Source organism: Phasianus colchicus, chromosome 24 (assembly GCF_987193195.1).
Source record: "Phasianus colchicus chromosome 24, bPhaCol1.hap1.1, whole genome shotgun sequence".
Taxonomy (NCBI): domain Eukaryota; kingdom Metazoa; phylum Chordata; class Aves; order Galliformes; family Phasianidae; genus Phasianus; species Phasianus colchicus.
This window is the reverse complement of record NC_143459.1, coordinates 5,314,455-5,335,178: the sequence shown is the minus strand read 5'-3', so window position 1 is coordinate 5,335,178 and position 20,724 is coordinate 5,314,455. Positions and strand designations below refer to the sequence as shown.

At 43.0% G+C, this 20,724-nt stretch overlaps 1 protein-coding gene and 1 long non-coding RNA gene across 8 annotated transcripts in view; one reads left to right on the top strand and one right to left on the bottom strand.

Moving 5' to 3' along the window:
- Window positions 1-79: 79 nt before the first annotated feature.
- On the bottom strand, window positions 80-8,988 carry LOC149915138 (uncharacterized). The gene is made up of 3 exons (XR_016459724.1): window positions 8,911-8,988; window positions 7,487-7,583; window positions 80-2,391 (listed from the first exon to the last, which is right to left on the bottom strand). It is a non-coding gene; the product is annotated as an uncharacterized LOC149915138 (long non-coding RNA).
- Window positions 8,989-9,025: 37 nt separating this feature from the next.
- LOC116229995 (zinc finger MYM-type protein 4) overlaps window positions 9,026-20,724 on the top strand; it is a 34,631-nt gene continuing 22,932 nt past the window's right edge. For 2 of the 7 annotated variants that reach the window (XM_031594838.2, XM_031594841.2), the window contains exons 1-4: window positions 9,970-10,124; window positions 17,966-18,008; window positions 18,387-18,911; window positions 20,478-20,545. In XM_031594838.2, coding sequence (XP_031450698.1) covers window positions 10,083-10,124; window positions 17,966-18,008; window positions 18,387-18,911; window positions 20,478-20,545 — 678 coding nt within the window. In that variant the 5' untranslated portion in view covers window positions 9,970-10,082. Of the gene's footprint in view, window positions 9,093-9,871; window positions 10,125-10,412; window positions 10,616-17,965; window positions 18,009-18,386; window positions 18,912-20,477; window positions 20,546-20,724 lie in introns of those variants that run through there. The other 5 variants (XM_031594840.2, XM_031594837.2, XM_090123939.1 and 2 more) reach the window with 4 other exon arrangements.

Here is a 20,724-nt window from a genome sequence, read left to right as displayed (position 1 = left end):
ACAGAGAGCAGCCCAAAGTGGCTCCCATCCGTTCAGTGGGGCTGGCTGCAGTGGTGGTGCGCAGGCTTTGCATTTAGCATGCTAACATTAGAACAAAGTGGTATTTTTAATGAGGGCTTTAACCCATCAAGGCTCATGTTGACATTACATGTTCGGTTTCAGGTCAAGTGAAACAAACTGTAAGTGCAGGCCAAAGGAAAGCCATGTGTTCTCTTTATTTAGGCAGAAACTGTGACTTGTTAAATTGCAGTGATAAAATATCATCAACCTCATAAATATTTGTGAGGTACCGCACAAAGGCAGACTTGACTGCCTAACAAAATGGATTTCCTTTTGGCTTTAAAAGTTTGAAACAAAAAGTTCGCCAGAGACCCACCTTTTCCCCACGTTAGCATCCCCCCAGGCTGTACGACTTCAGCCACTTCCATCTGCAGCAGAGCGAAGGCCCCAGGTTCTGTTCTAAAATGGATTCTTCCCGAGATGCCAGCCCTGCAGCGAGCAGTGAGCGCTTCCACCACGAGGTGTCTCAGAGGTTAAAGCGCTGGAGGAAGAAATTTGGACTGGCTCTTACAAACAACTGGCGTGGCCTCCTTACAGTACTTGATTATTTCTGAAAGCTTCAAAAATTATTGAGTGTAAAAGAGTTGTTTTCAGCTGTGTTGCATCCTGAGTACAAGTGAACTATATTTTAGGGAGCTATTAATCTACCATCTTTTGAAAGAAAAAAGAGTATAACTGTGGTCCCAGACCCGAACAAATCTGTACAACTTATTTGAAATATACAAAATAGCTTTGAACTTCCGTGTGTCCAGTAAAGTCCAAGATACGAGTATATGTTTTTGTAACGCTGTAACTGCAATAGGAGTATTTATCCTGGGCTTGAAATCAAAGACATACGGATGAGGACTTGAAATAAAAATGACCTCTGCTAGCAATCCCCTGATTTTGTAAATATTCACTGGGAAGCTTGCTGTTCTAATACAAAAACAAACACTGAGGAGGAAAGCTTGATACCACCCCCACCCTAAATAAACATTGCGTCTGAGACTGGAAACCCAGGACAACCAAAGCAGTCCACAGCTGAAGACAGAAAAACACCTGCAGCAGGCTTTGGAAGACATTTGCAGAAGGCAGGCAGACACCGAGGTCTGAAGTCATTAATGCCTAGTAGCCAACAGGGGTAATCTTCAGATAAGAAAGGCTGTCTGCACAAATTCAAGGAGTGTCACAGAACTAAAGATGCTCAGCAATTAAAAAAAATAATCAGGAAGCAAAAGGCAGGAGTAGACAGAGTGCTTGCAGCAGTGAAGCATTCCAAAAGTGCAGGCTGGTGGCCTTACCCTGATGCAGGCTCTGTGGTGCTTTCTGATCAACCTGTCTGGAACAGCAGGGATTTCTGCAGAATTTCATTATTCCAGCATTCAACAGTTTCATGAATAGCAGCGTCACCTTTAAAGAATAAAAGAGGAAGTAAAATGCCTACAGCAACATCTGGTACATAAAGCTGAGAAACGATGAAAGCAGTGGCAAATAGCTGCAACAGCTCCTCAGCTGCACAGCACAACTCTCAGCAGCCTTCCTGTGGCACCTGATGATGAGAGTTCTCCTCTCCCTCCCTCCTCTACTGTTTTCTCTCCCTGCTTCAGTACTGATTATATCTCCTTTCCAAGAGGTTTTTCCTGTACGCTATGACAAATATGCCTGTAGGCCATTTTTAAAGCCAGATGACTGTAAGTAACGTAGGTCTACAGGAGAGATTACAGTGATAGTAAAGCAAATGCAGAGAATGACTGCAGGGAAGGAGGAGTTGATTGTCTTTGCACAGTAACACCGTGATTTCTTTGCATATAATCTTGATTTATCATCAAATGAATGAAAGCTGAATCAGGTTCAAGAGTCTACAGAAAAAGTAATACAGTATCTGCAGGGAAATCTTCTGTCTGAAACAAAAATAAACATAAGTTCACAATTCTGTTGGAGACTGTTCACTCCACCTGAAAAGATCAGGATTTTCCCTTTTAAATTTGCTGAATTAATTTAAATTCCAGAAATACCTTAAGTAGCAAAAGTTCTGAGACCTCTATCAAAATCTGAACTAGTATCGGACACGTAAATTTGGTCTTCTGTGAAACAGTCAGAGCGCCATGAGAAAATGTAATAGGAAACTTCCCTTCCTTTCCCTTCCTTCTCACCTCTTACCTTACTCTTCTCTCCACCTTTCCTCCCACGATGGACAACACAGCTGCTGTGGGAGGTCATAGGAGTATCTCTAGTCTGTTTACCATTGCTTCGCACTGCTCATCAGATCACTCTTCATCACCACTGTGCATCCCAGTGTTTGTGAGGGAGAGTCCACTTGGTGAGACTGGATGGGTGAGAAAAGCACTTGGCCTGAAAAAGAATCCATGGAATCATTAAGCCCAGGAAGGAAACGTTCTACACTGCTGTTATAACTGAAGAAGCATACACCTACTTATCATTCATACCATGCAGTTCCCAGTGATACAGCCTGTGATCCCCTCATTACTTTTAACATTTTTAACTGAATACCATCACTTAAAAATAGAGAGCTCCAAAACAGGGGAAGTTCTATGGTTTGCCCAAATTCACAGCAAGATGGGAAGAGTGTCTCAAGCACTCACACGACCAGGCTCTCCCACCCCTTGGCTGCCTGTTTTCTCCTTACTCAGCAGTAGCTGTGTTCTGCCAGTGGATGGAGTGATGCTCGTACATACTGTGTTACGTCTGCTGAAGGCACAGAGGAATGTGCCACATAAGTCTTTCAAGAGGCTCCAAGAGCCCTCAATTTCCAATGAAGTCAATTGGAGTTAAGGATGCTTACTGGCTTGCAGGAAGCAATCAGCAGAGCTATATGACAAAGCAATCAATCTATACATTTGTTTGAGCTGTGGAGAGACAAAAGATATGCATAACTGAAATTTATCCTGTCTCCATACAGCTAACAGCTTTCACTTCTTCTGTTACGATAATTTAAGGCAATAAATATGTGACTAGAATGGAAGGTAGCCGTTAAAGATAATCCCATTCTTCATTCCCATGGAAAAGACACGGGCTCAACAAAAAATACACACAATAGCTCTGCTAAAATTCCAGCAGTTCTAAGTTGCAGTTGTGCCTAATGCTTGCCACAGTACCAGCGAGGCAGAAAAATGGGAAATCCACATGGTATTCCATCCGACTGCCATTGCCTTCTGAAAATCATAAAGACCAAAAGAGAGAAGATTGGAAACAAACAGAAAGTGGGCACTCCATCGATTATTCATGTCAATTTTCAGGAACTCTCAGAAGACAAAGATAAAATTAATATTGTTATAACCCCAGAACAGTAGAGTAGACTTTACAGAGAACTGATTATCCAACAACCTGATGCCTACCCCAGGCAAAATTTCTGACCTTGAGCACACCGAGATTTTGCAAAAGTCCAACACTTCACTACTGAAAAAAATATTAGCTTTGGCATCTTATTAAGACAAATAATACCCTCTCAATCTGACCATAGCACAGTGCCTACCAGAGCCTGCCAGCAGCCTGAAACAACGTCTCATTGAGTTCTTTCTAATCTCACCCTTTATTGCTCTGCATGCTCAGAGATGACAGGTCAGCTGCCGACACTAACTCTCCCTGATCTCTCTGATCAAAGCAGCACAGGGCTATGCTACAGGAAGAAAGTTGATATGGGGTGGGAGTTTCGGCTGTTAGAAGGGAGTGAAGAGCAGATGAAAAAACAAAACTAAAGACACGCAAAGAAAAAAAATGGTATTTCCTCTCTTGTGCCTTGACGCAAGACTGTGTTAGGAATGTGGTGTAAACTCCAGCTTCTATGAACTGGATTGTCATTGTAAAACCTTACCAATAAGGCTATTGTGGGAGCATAAGCAAGGTCTGAATGTAGTTGGAAAGCAGTTAATGACCATGTAAGAATACTTACTGCAACAAACAGGATTTTTTTGCTTGCTCTCTAATAACTTCCTGTGATCTGCTATGGACTAAGTGCACCAATGCCTAGGAGGATGTAAGGACCCCAGTCCCCTCTAAGTTTTGTACTTCTGCCATGGACTTTTTCACAACAAATCACCCAGTACAAAAAAATAAGCTTCAAGATGCACTGCAAGAAATAGTGACTTTTGGCTGGCATACTCTACAGAGTAAAAAAGATTGAGTCACTGGCACAGCGCAGCATCAGCTGTTTATAATACATAAATAGCTGTAAAAGTCTAGATACCAGATTTGCACATGCTGGTCACTATCTATTTAAGTATTTCATGACATATGCAATTAAGCTTCTTCATCGTTGCTGACTGACTTTAGAAATCCATGTGTTTAGCACTATCTGTGCTCTTGGTGCACTTTTGCACACTGTGCATTTCACGTTGGGTTGCACTGTGACAATGACTTACAACCAGATTCACTTAGCAGACTTGAGAACTGACATATTTGGTCTGTGAAAACAAAGGTCTGTATTATATAGACTTAAGAAGAAGATGGAGAATGGATTGATAATTATTGTAATTAAAATAAAAGCATGATCGCACCGAACTTAAATTCTGGGCCAAATTTCATACACACCCACAAATCCATTCAAATAGAAGTCAACTTCATAATGAATACTGCATCATTCCCATTCCAAAAAAAAAAAAAAAAAGTCACTATTAATTATTGATGGTGCCTGTATTTCCGCCGAGCTGTTTACTCTTTTTCAGCCTCCAGTTCACTGAGCGCTTTGGACAAATCCAATCCCTCAGAAATGTGTAAGAGAATACTCCATTCTCCTCCTGCACACAGGAAGACTCTGCCACTGCATGTTCTTATCAAGCAAAATACAGAGGGGCATTTGTTTGCACGAGCAGAGCGAGAATATTCTCTTTAGAGTTCAGCTTCCTCCTTTCATCCCACCCACCATCAGACACTTCCTGACATTTCTCCTGCAGGCAGAGTAAGGCAACTGCTTTTTTTTTTTTTTCCTTTTGCAACGGCTGTTCCTCCAGTAGTCTGTGGGTGGTGGGGGAAGGGGATGTTATCTCCACAGCAAACACAGCCAAGCAAAGCAAGTCTGGGACGTGAGGGGGAGTTTCAGGATGAAAATAGGCCTCTGCCACCCCTCCTGCGTTTGTGTATCTGTGACTAAGCAAGCTGAACGTGTTGCTTTTTAAAGCTTGGCTTCTCTCTTTCCTTGATCTTGGTCGGTTCCAAGCGTCCTGGTGGCCTTTGTCCTCATGCCTTGGGGACCCGTGCAAGCCCCTGACATCACCATGTGCCCTGGTGCTGCAGGACAAACCTAGAGCCCTGTCCCCCCCCCTCTGCTCAGGCACTGAGAGGAGCCTCTGCTAACCATTTCATTCCTTCTGAAACATCCTCTGGTTTTGCTTAGGTCATTACAGCCCTGCCTTGGAAGCTGCTGGTGTCTGGAGCGGAGCTTTTGGCAGTTGTGCTCATCTCTTGGACAGAGAAGATTGCTGGCAGCTCATCTCTGGAGCTGTCACTGCTGTTCTGCCAGCAGGTACCTCCAGGTTAGGGGAGCAATGGGCAGATTGCAGCACACAGCTGCCAGGTCCTGGTTCTCGTGCTCACAGCAACCTCTTACTCTTGCTCCCCAGTAAGTATGGTCTCTTCTGAGATACAGTCTTCTCTGGTTGAAAATTAGGAATTTAGGAAAGTTGTTGCTCCCATTAGCGCTGTCTAGCGCATCTCTTTGCACATGAAGTTGAGTTGGCCTCTCATCACATCCAGTTTCAGTCCCCCCACAACATCATGGACAAAGAAGGACCTAAGGTACCACGGTACAACTCCAAGGCATCTTTCCCTTCAAGTCTCATGTTTCCTCAGCTCTCCAAGTTCAGGGGACACTGCTGTCCCAGTCCCAAATCCTCAGTGCTGTGCTCAAGCAAACGGCTGCTACTTTGGAAGTCAGGATGACACAACTCTGCCAATATCAGACTCCCATACTCTTACTGCACGTTCTACGTTGCTCTTTTGAGTCTATCCATTGGCCCAAATGTGGGTACGATAGATGCAGCAGTCCCTTACAAAGCCTGTCCTATTAGGATGCTCACTGAGCTCACTGAAAAGGAATTCAGATTATTCAGTTAATTTGTGCTCAGCCAAACCATGCGGCAGTACTCCCAGCACCTACAATTCCCTGAATAGAACCTGTGCTCGAATGGAGGAAGGAGTGTCTGGATCTCAATATGTAGGGCTGGCTGGTTTTCTGGGAGATCTCTATTCAGCTGTACGTGCCTGAGGGTATGTGCAAAGATCACTCATCCAGTTCATTGAACTGCAGCCTGCATGTGAAAGGAGCTTCATGGTTTCTTTTTTAAATGTCACTGTTTTAAAGACAAATAGTCTCATGCAGAATTGTACAGCAGATTATAATATGGGCACTGCAGGGGTAAATTAAAGAGCAATTCAAACATAATACTCTGTGGAAAAATCTTATCTTTTCCTTGCTTTATCAAGGCATTTATCTAGGTCTGCTCTACACCAGTCATCACCACATTATCTACATATTTTACAGAGTCTTTTTTAGCCACGTTAATACATACACAGTTCATTTAGAGTCAAAATAATGTCAGGTCTGAACAAGCTGGAAAACATGCTTGACTACTTCAAATGCCCTATTCACAGAAAGGGCAGAGATGCATCTAAGCAGCATACATACCAGCGATCATATAGCTTTCAATGGTCCGTGATTATTGCCACCCTCTCATGTGTCCACAGTATCAGCTTAAGCAAACCTTCCATCAAGCATAGATTTCAATAGCAACTGGTTTTATTATGCTCTGTTTTAATGACAGGATCTATTTTTAACAACAGTTTTTGTTTAGTGGTCTGAAAGCATTTTCAGTTGGGAAAGCTCAAATGTTTCCATCAGTTCCATAATTGATTTATGAGAGACATTCAATGAAATAAAGATGTCTCCTTCTGTTATCGTGCTCTGAGCAAGTTATACAAAATTTTCATTTTATAAAATACAATAGAAATGTGCAGTGTAGCCCAAAGAGGTAATCACAACAGCTTTGTGAAGTCTGATGTTACTGGTATTTGAGGTTAGTCTGAATGCCTGAGCTTTTGGAACTGTGATTACATGAAAATAAAAGTTTAATTAAGTCAACCAACCAACCCACTCCCCCAAGACGTGCACTTTCTAAGCTTAAGTCTGCAAATGAAAAGGAAGTGCACCATGACTCAGAAACCAGAGGTCAACAAGAACAAATAAACACATTTGTTACTGTTAAATTTTTAATTCATAAACTAATATCATTTTCTAAGGTTTTTTTTCTGACTTTTGAATACTTGGATTTCTCAACACTGTTGCTATGATTTAAATCATTTACAAATCTGCACATTGTAAAAGAGTTCTTGCCTTTTTCTTTGTGTTTTCTGTTGTTCTAGAAAATACTTTTCACAAATACATGCATTTTCAGCACACGTACAACACATCTGTGCATGTTCAGAGGCCACTTACACACCACATCCACGTGTCCTGCTGTCAGCTCAGGGCTTCAGTGGACCTGGTCTGCTGGAAACTCGATATGTGGCAGCCCTGTATTCAGATTTTCTAGCTATTCACAAATCAAAACCAACATAAATATTAATTCATATTAAAATATTTTATTGCAACTGCATTTTGTGCCCATTAAATGGAATAAAATACTTTTCACCTGCAGGTATCTAAGGATGAAAGTAATTTTGGAACAGTTACTTAATTTCACTGTAAGCTTACAGTCTACCTATAATATCCTTTGTCATAAAGAATCCCAAATTCTTTAAGAAATTTAACAAAAATACACATTAGCTGGAATTACTTCATATTTGAGGATGTGAAAAGCACTATTATTATTGTATTACTAATTATTATTGTTAAACATTATTAAAATATTACATTCATTAACTATGATGCTGTCGTTGGAATGCAGCCGCTTCTAAGGAGACATCTGACAGCATTTCTGAGAGGAATCCCAATATTATGCATCAAGCATTTCAGGCCAGATGAAGATCAGCATTTGCTAAAGATTCATTTCAATTAATGCTGAAATGCAGCTGCTGCTCAATACCACCCCGTAACTGTGCAAAGCTGAGAAACCTAGGCAGTGGAGATTGCTCTGTAGGACCAAGTTTTAATATGCTTTCAGATTATTTAAATTGTAAGGAGAAAGGAACACACTGTTCTTACCAGCCACTTGTAGGTATGAGTAAGGTTTGACATTGATCACCATAAAAAAGGCAATAGTTTGTATCTTACTCATAGCATCTTATTTTTTTTGAGCATCTTAAGTATTGGAAAGCATGAAAATTGCAGGAACATTACAGATCTTAAAATATTTAGGCTTTAACCTTGAAGAGTTATACCAATTTTAGCAAGTGAAATGTGACCTCTTGGGTATTTCAAGGTAAACAGGTACGCAAATCTTCATGGGATGAAATCTTTAGAGTTTGTAGAAACAGCCCTTACATCAATGTTCGATTGATACCAGATGAGGAAAAATGTGGTCAGACATAAAACATTTATTCTGACATGAAAAGCATGGCTGTTTTACAGTTGTACCAACAAATATGGGATTAACTAAAAAAAGTCATAATGGTTCATTCACGAGTAATAGAGCATTGGCACAACAAACAAACAAACAAAAAACAACAGGTTTTTAGGCTGTTCCAATAAGGTGAAAAAACTGGATGTCCTGGAAATGCTCCATGAGGTCTTCAAAACCACTCCACAGTGGATTCAACACAGGAAGGAAGCGCTTCCAAGCTCCACAGTGGTACAAAATTAAAAGCTAATAGACTTAGGTTCAAAGGTATGTCACACCCCCTCACTGCTATGGCTTTGGGATATGATAACATGGTTAAAATATGTTTTGTAGCGTGCGAGTCAAAACAACAGATACATACCCAACAGGAAGGCCATGAGTCCAACATGTCAACTTCTGGAGCACGCCTGAATGAAGTCATGACAACCATGACTTGTTTTACACCCCTGGCTCCATCCCCATGGCAACCCCATGGCGCTGGGGGCACAGTCAGGGCTGTGAGGGGAGCCAAGACACAAAGCTGGGGATGAGGCATGGCACCAGGTGAGGTCTGGCATGAATCACAGAGTCACAAAACGGCCAGGGTTGGAAGGGACCACAAGGATGATGAAGCTCCAACCCCCCGCCACATGCAGGACCACCAACCTCCACATTTAATGCTAGACCAGGCTGCCCAGGGTCCCATCCAACCTGGCCTTGAACACCTCCAGGGATGGATGGGGCATCCACAGCCTCTCTGGGCAGCTGTTCCAGCACTTTCAAAGCAAACAACTTCCCCCTGTCATCCAACCTCAATCTTCCCTCCCTGACATGGTGGGAGACAAAGCATGAGGCAAAGCTTGAGGTGAGGTGTGAGGTGTGAGGTGAGATGTGTGAGGTGAGATGTGTGAGGTGTGAGGTGAGATGTGTGAGGTGAGATGTGTGAGGTGTGAGGTCAGCCCGCAGCATCCGTCGCCATGATGCAGATGGCCTGGCAGCACGCTACGCCATCATGGGCTTCGTGGCCGCCATGGGGACAGTCAAAGCCAGTTCATCACTTGACGCAACCCAAGTCAAACTTCGCAACTCCATCCCTACACCTCCCTGGATGCGGCCAAACAGGACCCCAGCCCTCAGCCCCGCACTACCCTCCATCCCCAGCCTCCCTGGGGGAGCCACAGAGCCAGGCCCTGAGGAGGCCGCAACGCGCCTGCGCGGAGGGGAGCCGGGAGGCGGAGCCGGGCGGTGCTGCGCAGGCGCGCGGCGCATGCGCGGTACGACCCCGCGCTGGGCTTGTCGTTGCAGCTTTAAGAGGACTCGCGGCCTGGCGGGCACGACCCCCCCCCGCCGCCCCGAGGAGCCGCCGGGCCCCCCGCCACCCCTCCTGCCGCGGGACGGCGCGGGGCCGGCCCCGGCACCCCCGGATCCTCCCTCGATCTCCCCTCGAGAAGAGAGAGGGAGGCTGGAAGGGAGTGACCCCCGGCCCCGCGCCCCGGGCTGGGACGGCTGAGAGGAGGAGGAGGAGGAGGAGGAGGAAGGGGGGGGGGGCGCAACATGGCGGAGGCCAAGGAGGAGGGGCCCGGGCACTGCGCCAGGGTGAGTGGGGGGCGTGAGGGGAGGTCAGAGGGGAGGGGTCAGGGGGCGGGGCGGCGGGATGCGACCACCGGGATCCGGCCGGCTGCATCGCGGGTGGGTCCGGCGGGCCGGGGGCTGCCCTCGGCTCTGGGTGCTGCGTTCTGTCCTTGCTGAGAGCATCTCGGCGGCGTTTTGGTCGCTGAAATCGTAAAGTTAGAACTGACGAGGGGCTGTTGGTGCCGCCCGCCTGTCTGACCTCTTCTTGTTCCGAACGCAATGTTTTTGTTGCTCTCCTTCGGTTTATTTCAGTAAGTGTAAGTGAGGCGTCAAGATGGCAGCTCCGTGCAGGTGGTTCCCAAAGCCGTCAGCACTGCTGGCCCCAAGGCCTGGCCCTCCGTTCTCACAGTCTGTAAGTACACGTGGATCTGCTTGAAGAACAGCGGAAGGTTCTTGCCCATGTCTTGCAGCCTGTGCAGAAACTGAGGACGGATAACTTTGAAGCAGTGCTCAAGGTAGTCTCGCAACACCTCTTTGTGGTTTGCATGTCATTTCTCATTGAAAGCTTTATGATAGAAATGAGGCTGTTGCTGCTGATTTGCATTTGAATCAGTATGGAGCAGTCTGTAGGCCGCTGAATGTCTCTGAGCTGTCCAGTTCCTCATTTCCAAAGATGAAGAACTTTTCCCATTCTCTAACCTTGGAAAAGGGAAGAACTTGAACTAGTTTTCCATTCCTATACGTAAGAGGAGCTTTGTTTTCTGAATTCAGTGTGGAGAACGCAAAACTTGCATTGAAACTAATTGTTGCCAAACCAAGCAGTTGACCGTCCAGGGTGTAACTGGAGCAGTTGCACAGATGTTTGGCTACTGTGCAGCTATGGGAATGAACTTTATCACTGATGTGTCTCAAAGCCATGGCTTTCACCATGTTCTTGCTCGCAAGCAGAGTCAAAGAATTTTGTGGGATTGCTCACAGTTCTGACACATCTGGAGGATCAAGATTTTGTCTGCAAGACGTTCAAAGAGAAGTGGATGGATGTAGGGCAGTAACTTAAGAACTCTTAGATAAAACTTCATTCCCAATAACTGAAAAGTTAACAGATATGAAGAAGAACTTTCAGACCACGATGGCACTCAAACCTTGGAACTGGTTGCTCAGAGGTTGTGGTCTCTGTCTTAGCATCTACTGGGCTTGCCATTGCCATTACTTTGGTATGCTCCATTTAATCTGGCAAGTTACCTGGTGTTGCCCAATGGGGGGAAAAAAAAAAAAGCTCTTCCTTTTTTCTTCTGAAGAGTGTCAACTGCCAGCTAAGATAAAACAAAAAATTATCATAAATTTAGTATTATTTTCATTGGTCTCAGGAAAAACTGTTCTTGTGTTGGTTGGGTAACTGCCTACTTGGTAGTAAGTCTGGAAGTTTCCATCAGTTATTGCTCCACGTGTCCCTCTGCTTTATGAAAAGCTTTTATGTGGTGTTTTCTGGCAGAATTGTAAAAGTTCTTATGGCTAAATACTTACTCTACCCAAAATCAAAACTGATGTATTTTCTAATGAAAATATATCAACACATCCAACTCTTCATACTTAGTAAATAATATCAGGATTAACGTAACAGGCACTTGTATTTTTTTATGTATTTAGTTAAAATATTTGTGCACTTCAACTTGAATTTGTAGGTAATGTTGCTGTGTTTTACATTATGAAAAGAATGATCATTTATTTACAGTACTCAATCAATTGAGCTGGACAGGATGGTTTGTGGCGTACAGCACAGTGCTGAAATTTGACACTTGGGCTCTTGGAAATGAGTTTGGTGTGAATAGGTGAACATCTGGGTGTCTACATCAGTAAACAGCTGTTTGCACAAGATTTTAAATTTTTCATGGGTTTATTTAAAAATTGAAGATCTTCTCCTTTGGAAAGTTTTCTTTCTAGGTACTCTTAAGTGGTATAGAGGTGATGAAAATAGATTTCTTTGCAAAGGCTTGAGCACCTCTCAAAGGATGCTTGGCTGTCATAATCCTTGAATTAACCTTGTTAATAATCAAGCTTAGTCTTTTAGAGTAAGACTTTTTACATAGCATATAATAAGCAAAAAAGAAAGTAAGCTGTTTACCCTTGCTTCAGAGCTGCTTGCGTAGTTGGGATACTGGAAGTTAATTCCAAAATTTCTCCCAACATTCTTGAAGCAGTAACCTCAACTATCCTCTTGTTTACTGACCATTGTATCCCACCATTCCTTCCAGGTATTCCCATTCATGTTGGCTTTTCCATAAATAAGTCTTGTAGCAAGTTTTATGTAGTGAATTTTCTTCAAGGTTTTCTGTCAGTGACTGCCTCTGTTCATTTCCATCATCTGTTTTACAATGGTGTGCTACTGCATAAAGGCAGTGCTCCTCTACCTGACTTGTGATCATCTAAACTTCTCAAGATAAGGCTTCTCCAGCAGGGTGTGCCTCATCAAGGACGTGTTAGCAGAACTGTTTGTGCTCTTGGCATCTATCAGCTTTGCCTTTCACTCTCTAGTAGAAAACTGTTTCTGATCCAACAGTGGCATGCTGTATTCTGTCCTTTCTATAGAGAACCACAATGGTAATGTTTATCTACCTCAGATGTGTGTATTGAATTGTGAGAGTTGTTCGAAGTTCTGAAAGGGTAGACATACAAATTGTCATTAACTTAGTAATGCTTCCATTGAAAGATGTGTTTAGAATCTCAATTAATCTAGCAGTTGCTTTCAGTCTGGTTCTTGGGTCTTGGGCTTGTGCTGGTCAGAAAGCTCCAGCACTGCCCAGAAGGTTGTACCAGAGAGCAGGAGCAAGATGCAAGCGTTCTGGATGCTCTGAACTAACAGTGCTAAGGTATAGCAGTCTACTGTGAGGACTGTGTCTTTATAGGCTGTGTTGTAGTGTACATGATAAATGAGGACAGGTGGATGTGGTGGGGTTCTGGAGGAACATCTTCATTTCCATTGAAAAGAGAGAAAAGCCAAATCACTCACCTAATAAACTACTGTTCATTTGACTGCATTTAGGTGAGAAGAACTTGATGCAGAATTAGTTCATCTGGGCATAGCTGTTCCTGTAGGAGTAATTTTGGAGTTCTTCCTTATGACTTTTTTTTGGCTAACTTCTCCCCGCTGTGTTTTTTTTTTTTTATGTCTTGATATGCCTTAAATCCATTTCAAAAGTCAGTGCAATTATTTTGGTTTTATTCTAAATGGTGTTATGTGCTCAAGAGGACTTTTACAAAATAAAATTTAGTTTAGGAAAAGAGAATAGTAGAAGTCAACCAGGGCAACAGTGGCAAATGTGATGGGGAAAAAGAAACAGTGATTTTTTTTTTTTTTGTAAGAGCAGGAGAGGAGAGCATCATAGAGCAGAGGAACATGAAGAGAAGCAGAAATGATGCCTGAGTTAGGAAGAAACTTTGAGGAGTAAAGCAGATTGCATGATTGCTTATCTCTCATTAAGGACTGAGATAATGAAGTAGAGAATATTGCACGCACGTGCAAGCTCTCCAGCTTTCACCCCCAGTTGTTGTTGGCACTGAACGATTAGGAGAAGGGAAAGACTGATGGTAGTTGAGATGATTCACCAGTGTGGGCTTATTAACATATCAACCATCCTGTGAAGGAGGGCTGATAATCCCTGCTGTGTTTATCAACAAGCAGAAGGTGCTACATGTGAACATTCTCCTCATTTGCATGCAATGCCATCTTGTTGGCTTCTGATTTGAGCGTAGATCATAATGAAAAGCAGATGACTTCAGTTTCTCTTTCTTTACAGACACCTAACGTGGTTAGTTATCCATTGAGGGAGATGCTGAGCAGAGGGATTGCTCCTGGGTTGTTGTATGGATCCTCACAGCCCGGGTTGTCATCATGTTTCTCAATGGTAGCCTAAGGATTGACCTTCCCTTAAAGTTGTGGTGATAGCACTCAGTTAATGAGATCCCTTCTAGGTTAAATGGAGTTGCAGGAATTGCATGCTGTGCAGAATGTCGTCGTCCAAGTGAGCTGTGCTTTTGAAAGATGTGGCCAAAATATTGAAGTATGCGCTCGTAATCTGTGCAGTGCTGTCTTCGTTGTGGGATGCTGGAGTGCAATGTTTGGTTTGGGAGAATTGCTTGCTGTGCATAACAGCAGAAACGGGTGATGTCATTGTGTGGACAGGACTGGAGGTTTTAGAGCTTTTTGCATCTGTGTAACTTCATGAGCTTCAGTTTTCTTTCCCTGCCATATGCTGTGAGAAATGGGAGTTCTCCCAATTTCCGATGGAAATGTAGCTTAGCCAAAATCTCATTGGTTGTAGTGACTTAACCAGAGTGGGAAAGTTCAGTGAGGGTTCAGTGGAAGAGTTTCTTTGTTGTTAAAAGACAAGCCTTTGTTGTGGATGTCTCGGTTTGCTTTCTGTGTGGTGTGTGTGCATTTCTTCATTTGCAGAACCCGTGCATGGTGTGGCTCTGGGACAGTGCACCGTTCCCAGTGCGTGTGCAGGAGGAGCTGCACAGTGAGCATCTCCCAATGCTCTGCACAGATTCACAACTGTGATCCTTCAGGGAGAACACACCGTAAGGTCCTCATGTTTGACACCAGCTTGCAGCACATTGGTGCTCAGGGTTGTGGGAGCCATCGGTCAGCAGAGGCTTTGTTTGGAGCCAGCCCATGAATATTCAGAAATCTCAGGCATCTCAGAGAAATCTGGGGGCAGAAGGGGATGATCCGAGCCTGCGTGTCCCAGTGGATCGTTCTGTTCTAAAAAGGGAGAAATGAAATGCCAGCAGCAGGTGCCTAGCTCAGATTGTAGGAAACTTCCACTTAGGAAGGATACAAAGACAAACTGTACTTCTTGAATGGGATCCGTGAGAAACAGAGCACTGCCTGCCTTTGTCCTTTCACACGTATAGGTGTTTGGATTTTTGTTGATGCATCCTAGCATCCATCTCATTACTTTTAGTCTAAAACCATAGAAGTTATTAAAAACAACCTTTCATAGTGCTGAGAAACCTCTTGCTCTCCCCCCTGGGGGCTCCATCTCCCCAGGGTGCATTTGGAGCCCAGGCAGTGCTGCCCAGGCTGTGCGCTCCCCCCTTGGGCTGCTGCCTCTGGGGTGAGTAGGGGGCCCTGCAGCTCCCAGCTCTATGTGTGGCTCTCTGACCCCACTGTTTTCTCTTCCTGCCACCACCAGTCTGTTACTGTTGCAGGTACCTACAGCAGGCCGGCTCTTTGTTACCCTCTGCTCTTCCTTCCCCAGGTGCTTGAAGGTACGGATGGCTGGGGCTGGCTGAGGTTGTGCTCCAGCAGCTCTGCTGCTGATTTAAGGCTCCTGCTGTGAGGTTTGCACGGTTGGCAGCTCGGCATCCCTGCTGCTGTTACGTAGGAAAGGTCAGGGGATGCTTCCTGGGCTGCCCACACCTGGTTCCTGAATGGCGGCGAGGATTGGAGTTGCTTGGAAAAAAGAACTCCATCTTCCTTAGCAGAGTGCTGAAGCGAGGGGGTGTGCTGTGGTGTGTAGGTGCAGGGAAGCTCTGCAGACAAATTGAGGGATCTCTGCCTATTTTTAGTTGCAGTTTTCTTAACATCTGCTTCCTTACCACAGTTCACTGCTTGGCGATGCAGTACAACCTAGGATCAGACTTCAGAAGGCTTGCTGTTTGTGTTAAGTTGCTCTGGGGCTTGGGGTTAAAGACATAATTTTGCATACAAAGCCAGGGTGTAGCCACAGGCTGCTTCTCTCTTCTTATCACACACTAAAAATGCACTGATTCTTTGATCTGTGGATACTCTGCCAACCTGGGATGCTGGTAAAGTATGGCACAGGTTCTTAGTTATTTCAAATGAGCACATTGTATGGAATAGTAAGCAGTGTCCTGCCACCTGCTCAAAGCAATGGAGGGGCCAATCCTGCCACCAGTGTACCATTACAGAGATGCAGTGACATAACTAGTGGGTTGTTTGGTGGTGTTTTTTTTTATTATTATTTTTTAATACATTTATAAAAGCTTTATCTGGCTGTAAAGAATAGTTAAAACACATTGCTTCCAGGAATGCCTAATTGTTTTGAAATAATTGTCATTATTTCTTGTATTATTTATTGCCCCCTCACCAGGCAGAGCACTGCTTTCTGCACAGTGCTGGCTAATGAGGCAGAGTCACTAAGGAGGATATATTTTAAAACATTTAATTTTACTTCCATCATGCTCCAACAATTCTGTATCAGCTCTTAGGGAATGCTCACTACCTTAAAAGCACTAAGTGTCATTAAGTTCCTCCCTGGCAGAGTACTCACTGAAGTGATTAAATGAAGGTGTTTCAAGGTGTGATTGTGCTGAGTTTTGCTTTGAAACTGGAAGTGAGTTTTGAGGGCTCTGCTGGGAGTTTGGAGCCAGTGGTTTTGTATTTCCATTATGGATCCTTTCTGTCCTGCACTTATCTGGAACTCACACTGGGATTTCGAGGTGCCTCTTTGTGGGACTGTCCAAAATGACCACAGGAAACACCTTCTGATAATCAGCTCCATGTTTCCTTTTGCAGTTCTTCTGCCCCCTTTTATCACCAAATCTTAAAAACTGTTAGCAGAAGAAATAAAAAGCATTACAGTGAATGGCAGCTGGGAGAACAGCCTGTGCTAATTCAGGAAAAAAGTGTATGAGCCCATTTTGGAGCATCGTTTTGTTAGGGAATGTGTATGTCTGTGTGTGTGTGTGTGTGTGTGTGTGTTTATGTATCTTTATGCATATGTAGATACATAAGTGCCCATACACACAAGCATACCACCACTTGCTCTGGTCTTTGGATGTACACCATGTGAGAGATCTGATGCTGTCCACCATCCAAGGCTGTGTGCTGCCTCAGCTCAGGCTGCTGCCATTACCAGGAGTGGGAATTCTGTTTTACAAATACATCTCTGGTAAACTTTTGACCATAAACACAAATCATCCTCTGCGTCACAAACCGTTTTAAAGAAAGGTGATTTCTTTTCATAGGTTGAAAAGTGTCTTGGATTGCTTTCAAATAATTTGTAACTGTTTTTGAATTTGATGCTCATGGTAGTTCCTGATGTGCACTTGCAGATGTCCCCGTTGTGCTGAGCTGTGCCTTGTCATTTCTTTGAATGGAAAAGTGAATTAGACATGTCCAGAACCTGGGATATTTTCCCACGTGTACAAAGGATCTCAAAAGAGTTAAGAAGTTGCGTTGATAGGAATTTGCTTCAAGGAAAGGATGGTCAGTGCTTCATTTCAGCTAAATGACTAGAGTTTGAAGTTGGAGGTAATCCCTTTGCTATCAAATCCCATTGGTGGACGGCCTATCAGAAAGGACAGCATAGAAATGGAGATGCTGAGGAAGGAGAGATGAGTTAAACAAATCTGTTATCTTTTAGGCAGAGGTGAGGAGTGCTGCCCAGAGTTGGTCATTGGAAAGCAAACTTTGTTTATCCATAGTGCACATGCTGCACTTCAGACACACTGCTAACTTCAATGTGTCAGAAAATGCTCAATGAAAACAGGTTTTGTGCAGCGCTCAGAGTCATCCGCTGGTTCTTTGTCCATTGTGCTCCTTCTGGCTCTCATTATCTCGTTATTAGGAATGTTGACATTCCCTTCTCCACCTTCTCAAGCTAGCAGCGCGGATTCTGAATTTGTTGTGCAATTCTTTTCTATGTGCTTCTGAACTTGTGGTAATTGTGACTTCTCAGCAATGTAAGAGTTTTATGTAGAACTCTGCTTGGGGTCAGAAAGGAAGGAGGAGGAGCTGTGATTCCTCATGTTGGTTTGGCTTTTGATTGGAAAGTTGCGTTTTAGAAAAATACTTCCAGGTTGACCAAGATAATGATGTAGTGCTTTCCTTTTTACAGTTTGAAGATAAATCTGATGCAGTATTTGATATTACAGAAAAATGTAAGTATTTTTATTTATTTATGTAAGACATAGCTCAACAAAACAATTCTTAGAAGTACCACTGCTGACAAAAAAGCTATCTTGCCCTTCTCCTAACCCCTGCTGCCTGTTCCCTCCCCACACTACTTTCTGCACAAATAATATGAATGATAGGAATTAAAGTTAATGTCTTTTCTTTGGTTGTTTTTTTTTTTCTCAGATCAGCTTCTGTTTCACTGTGTGGTGAGTGGGACAGAACTGTTTCTTTATCAGCAGTGTTTGATCAGTAACGTTGGTCCAAGAAGGCTTAAAGAATTCAAGCAACGGACTCTTTTACTCGCTTTTGTTACACACAAAGCTGGGAGCTGTTCTGACTGTTCGTAATTTTCTTTTCCCTAGGTAGTGAAATCCTGGATGCAGAAATGTCTGAGGACACTGTCCACAACTTGCCAGCTACCCTCGACAGCGTATCTTATGAAATACAGAATCAAGCAGGATCTGAAAACTCACTGCTGGATGATGACGACGACGATGACGATTATTTTCTGAACTCTGGGGATTTGGCAAGCATACCTGTTGTTGGGAGTGACAACGAAGATGATCAAAATTTCACTCCAAAAGACACTCTCCCTTCTGAAGACCATCTGGAAGAGGGCAAGAGGATTACAGAACATGAGCTGGACAGTGAAAAAGATATTCAGATCGAAAATGCAATCCAGAAGGATCTCACTTCACCTTTTGAGCAGGGTCCTGTATTTAAATCAATTCAAAAAGATTTTAGCATAACAAGAGATAATGGCAAAGAGACTTTTTCAACAAAAGACAAGAATAGAGAAGTAAATCTTCAAGAACATGAAAAACGGTTGGAAAAAATCCCTAAAGATACGGATTCTAGATTGAAAAGCAGTTTTCTTGACAAAGCAGGTAACTGTTGACATCGTAGACCTGGCTATCCAGCAAGGAGGAAGGAAGAGCTAGATGGAAATTAGCAATAGGAATAGTTAAAAACGTCATCTCGGCGAAAATAACATGCATTGCTATATATATATATATATATATAGGGAAACATTTTATCCAGAACGCTGAAATACAACAAACTGTGTTAGGAGTAAGATGTGCAAAAGGGCCTGGCAGCATTAGGGGATGTCTCATCAACCACAGCCTGTTTTGAAACCTCTTCATATCCTTTGTTGGTGTGGTTTAGTAAACCAAACTGGGTGACACCTTAAGCTTCCTTTTGGTTTTGTCATCTAGCCCCCAAAGCTCTTTTAAGGAATAGATGATGACATTTTGGCTTTCGCTAGGAAAGATTTTTTTGAGCAAAGTGCCAATTCTTCATTATTGCCCATCTTAAAGCAGCATGTTTTTCATAGTAACATCACAGGAAGGCTTGCTAGAAATATTAGTGCCTGCAGGAAGTCAGCCAGGGAGTAACTTGAGATCTGCTTTTCCTGGGAGACTACTCTCCTTTTTCTTCTGATACTCGCATCTTGGACTTTGTCCAGCAACATGGAGAGAACCAAAGATGCCTGTAATGCATTTCTCATGTGAGGGAGCCTGAAAGTCACCAGCAGTCTTGCTGCCCACACACCTGGTTTTGATTTCCCACGCAGTGAAAATTACAGTAAAACAGTGAATGAGAGTGTTAAGAATAACCAGGGTGGAATGTGCAACTTAATTTCATTCTGAAGATTGTACAGAGTGAGGGCTGGCCAACAAGTGAGAGCCTCTGACTGCTTGTTGAGGCTCACAGCTTACATTTCTGATGTTTAAACTTTACATACAGTAACAGCATCTTAAAATAAGTGCTTTCAGGTTCTACAAATGATAGAGAAACAACACTATTTTTTTTTTTTTTTTTAAATATCTTTCAGTATCTTTTTGCTCTTGCCTTCAGCTAGAAATCTAGTAAATAATATTTCTTTGCAAAAGACTTATTTCAGAAAATGGTAAATATCTATGGTAACAAAGTTGTAGCTGAAAGCTATGCAGCCTTAGGTAGGGTAGCCAGTAATTGACCAGCTTTAGTGGATGCTCATGGGCAGCATCAAATAACCAGGCAAATCCAGTATTTTTAAAAAGATATATTGCTAAAAACCTACTGTTTCCTGAGAAAAGGGGAAGAGGCAAAAGACAAACAATGAGAAAGGTGAAAGTTGTTTCTCTGAAAATTACTTTCTGATTTAAAAGTAGAAACATGGCAGAATTAGGAAGTCAATGGGGTATAGAAAGTTCAGAATGAACAATTCTGCCTCAGAGTTATCTGACTGTTTTGCTGGTATAAGAAAATAGTGGCTCAGAAGACTAATAAAAATATCAATTCTCTTTAAGGATTACCATCTTATTTACAGGGAAGAGCAAGGGAGTATTTTAGTGCTTCTGAAGTGCTGCCAGACTGTGGGGTTGGGGATCAGGATGAGACTAGATAGCTTTTAAGGAAATGCATTGGAATCTGTATTCATTTCTATTTAATGTATATGTTTTCCTCAGTTCATAATCAAGTAGAAGAAACATTACGGACGCAGTTAGCGCCACAAACTCCAGAAACTAACTTCAGGGTAAGCTATAGATCTTTCAAACACTTTTGCAAGTGCAGCAATATACTGGAATAATTCAAAATACTTATGTTATATATTTGAGTGTAAATTTGAGTATCAAGAAAACTGATCTTCTGACTCATAGACATCTTTGCTACTTAAACAATCTGCATATAATTTTGTAAAAATTTTGCTGACCC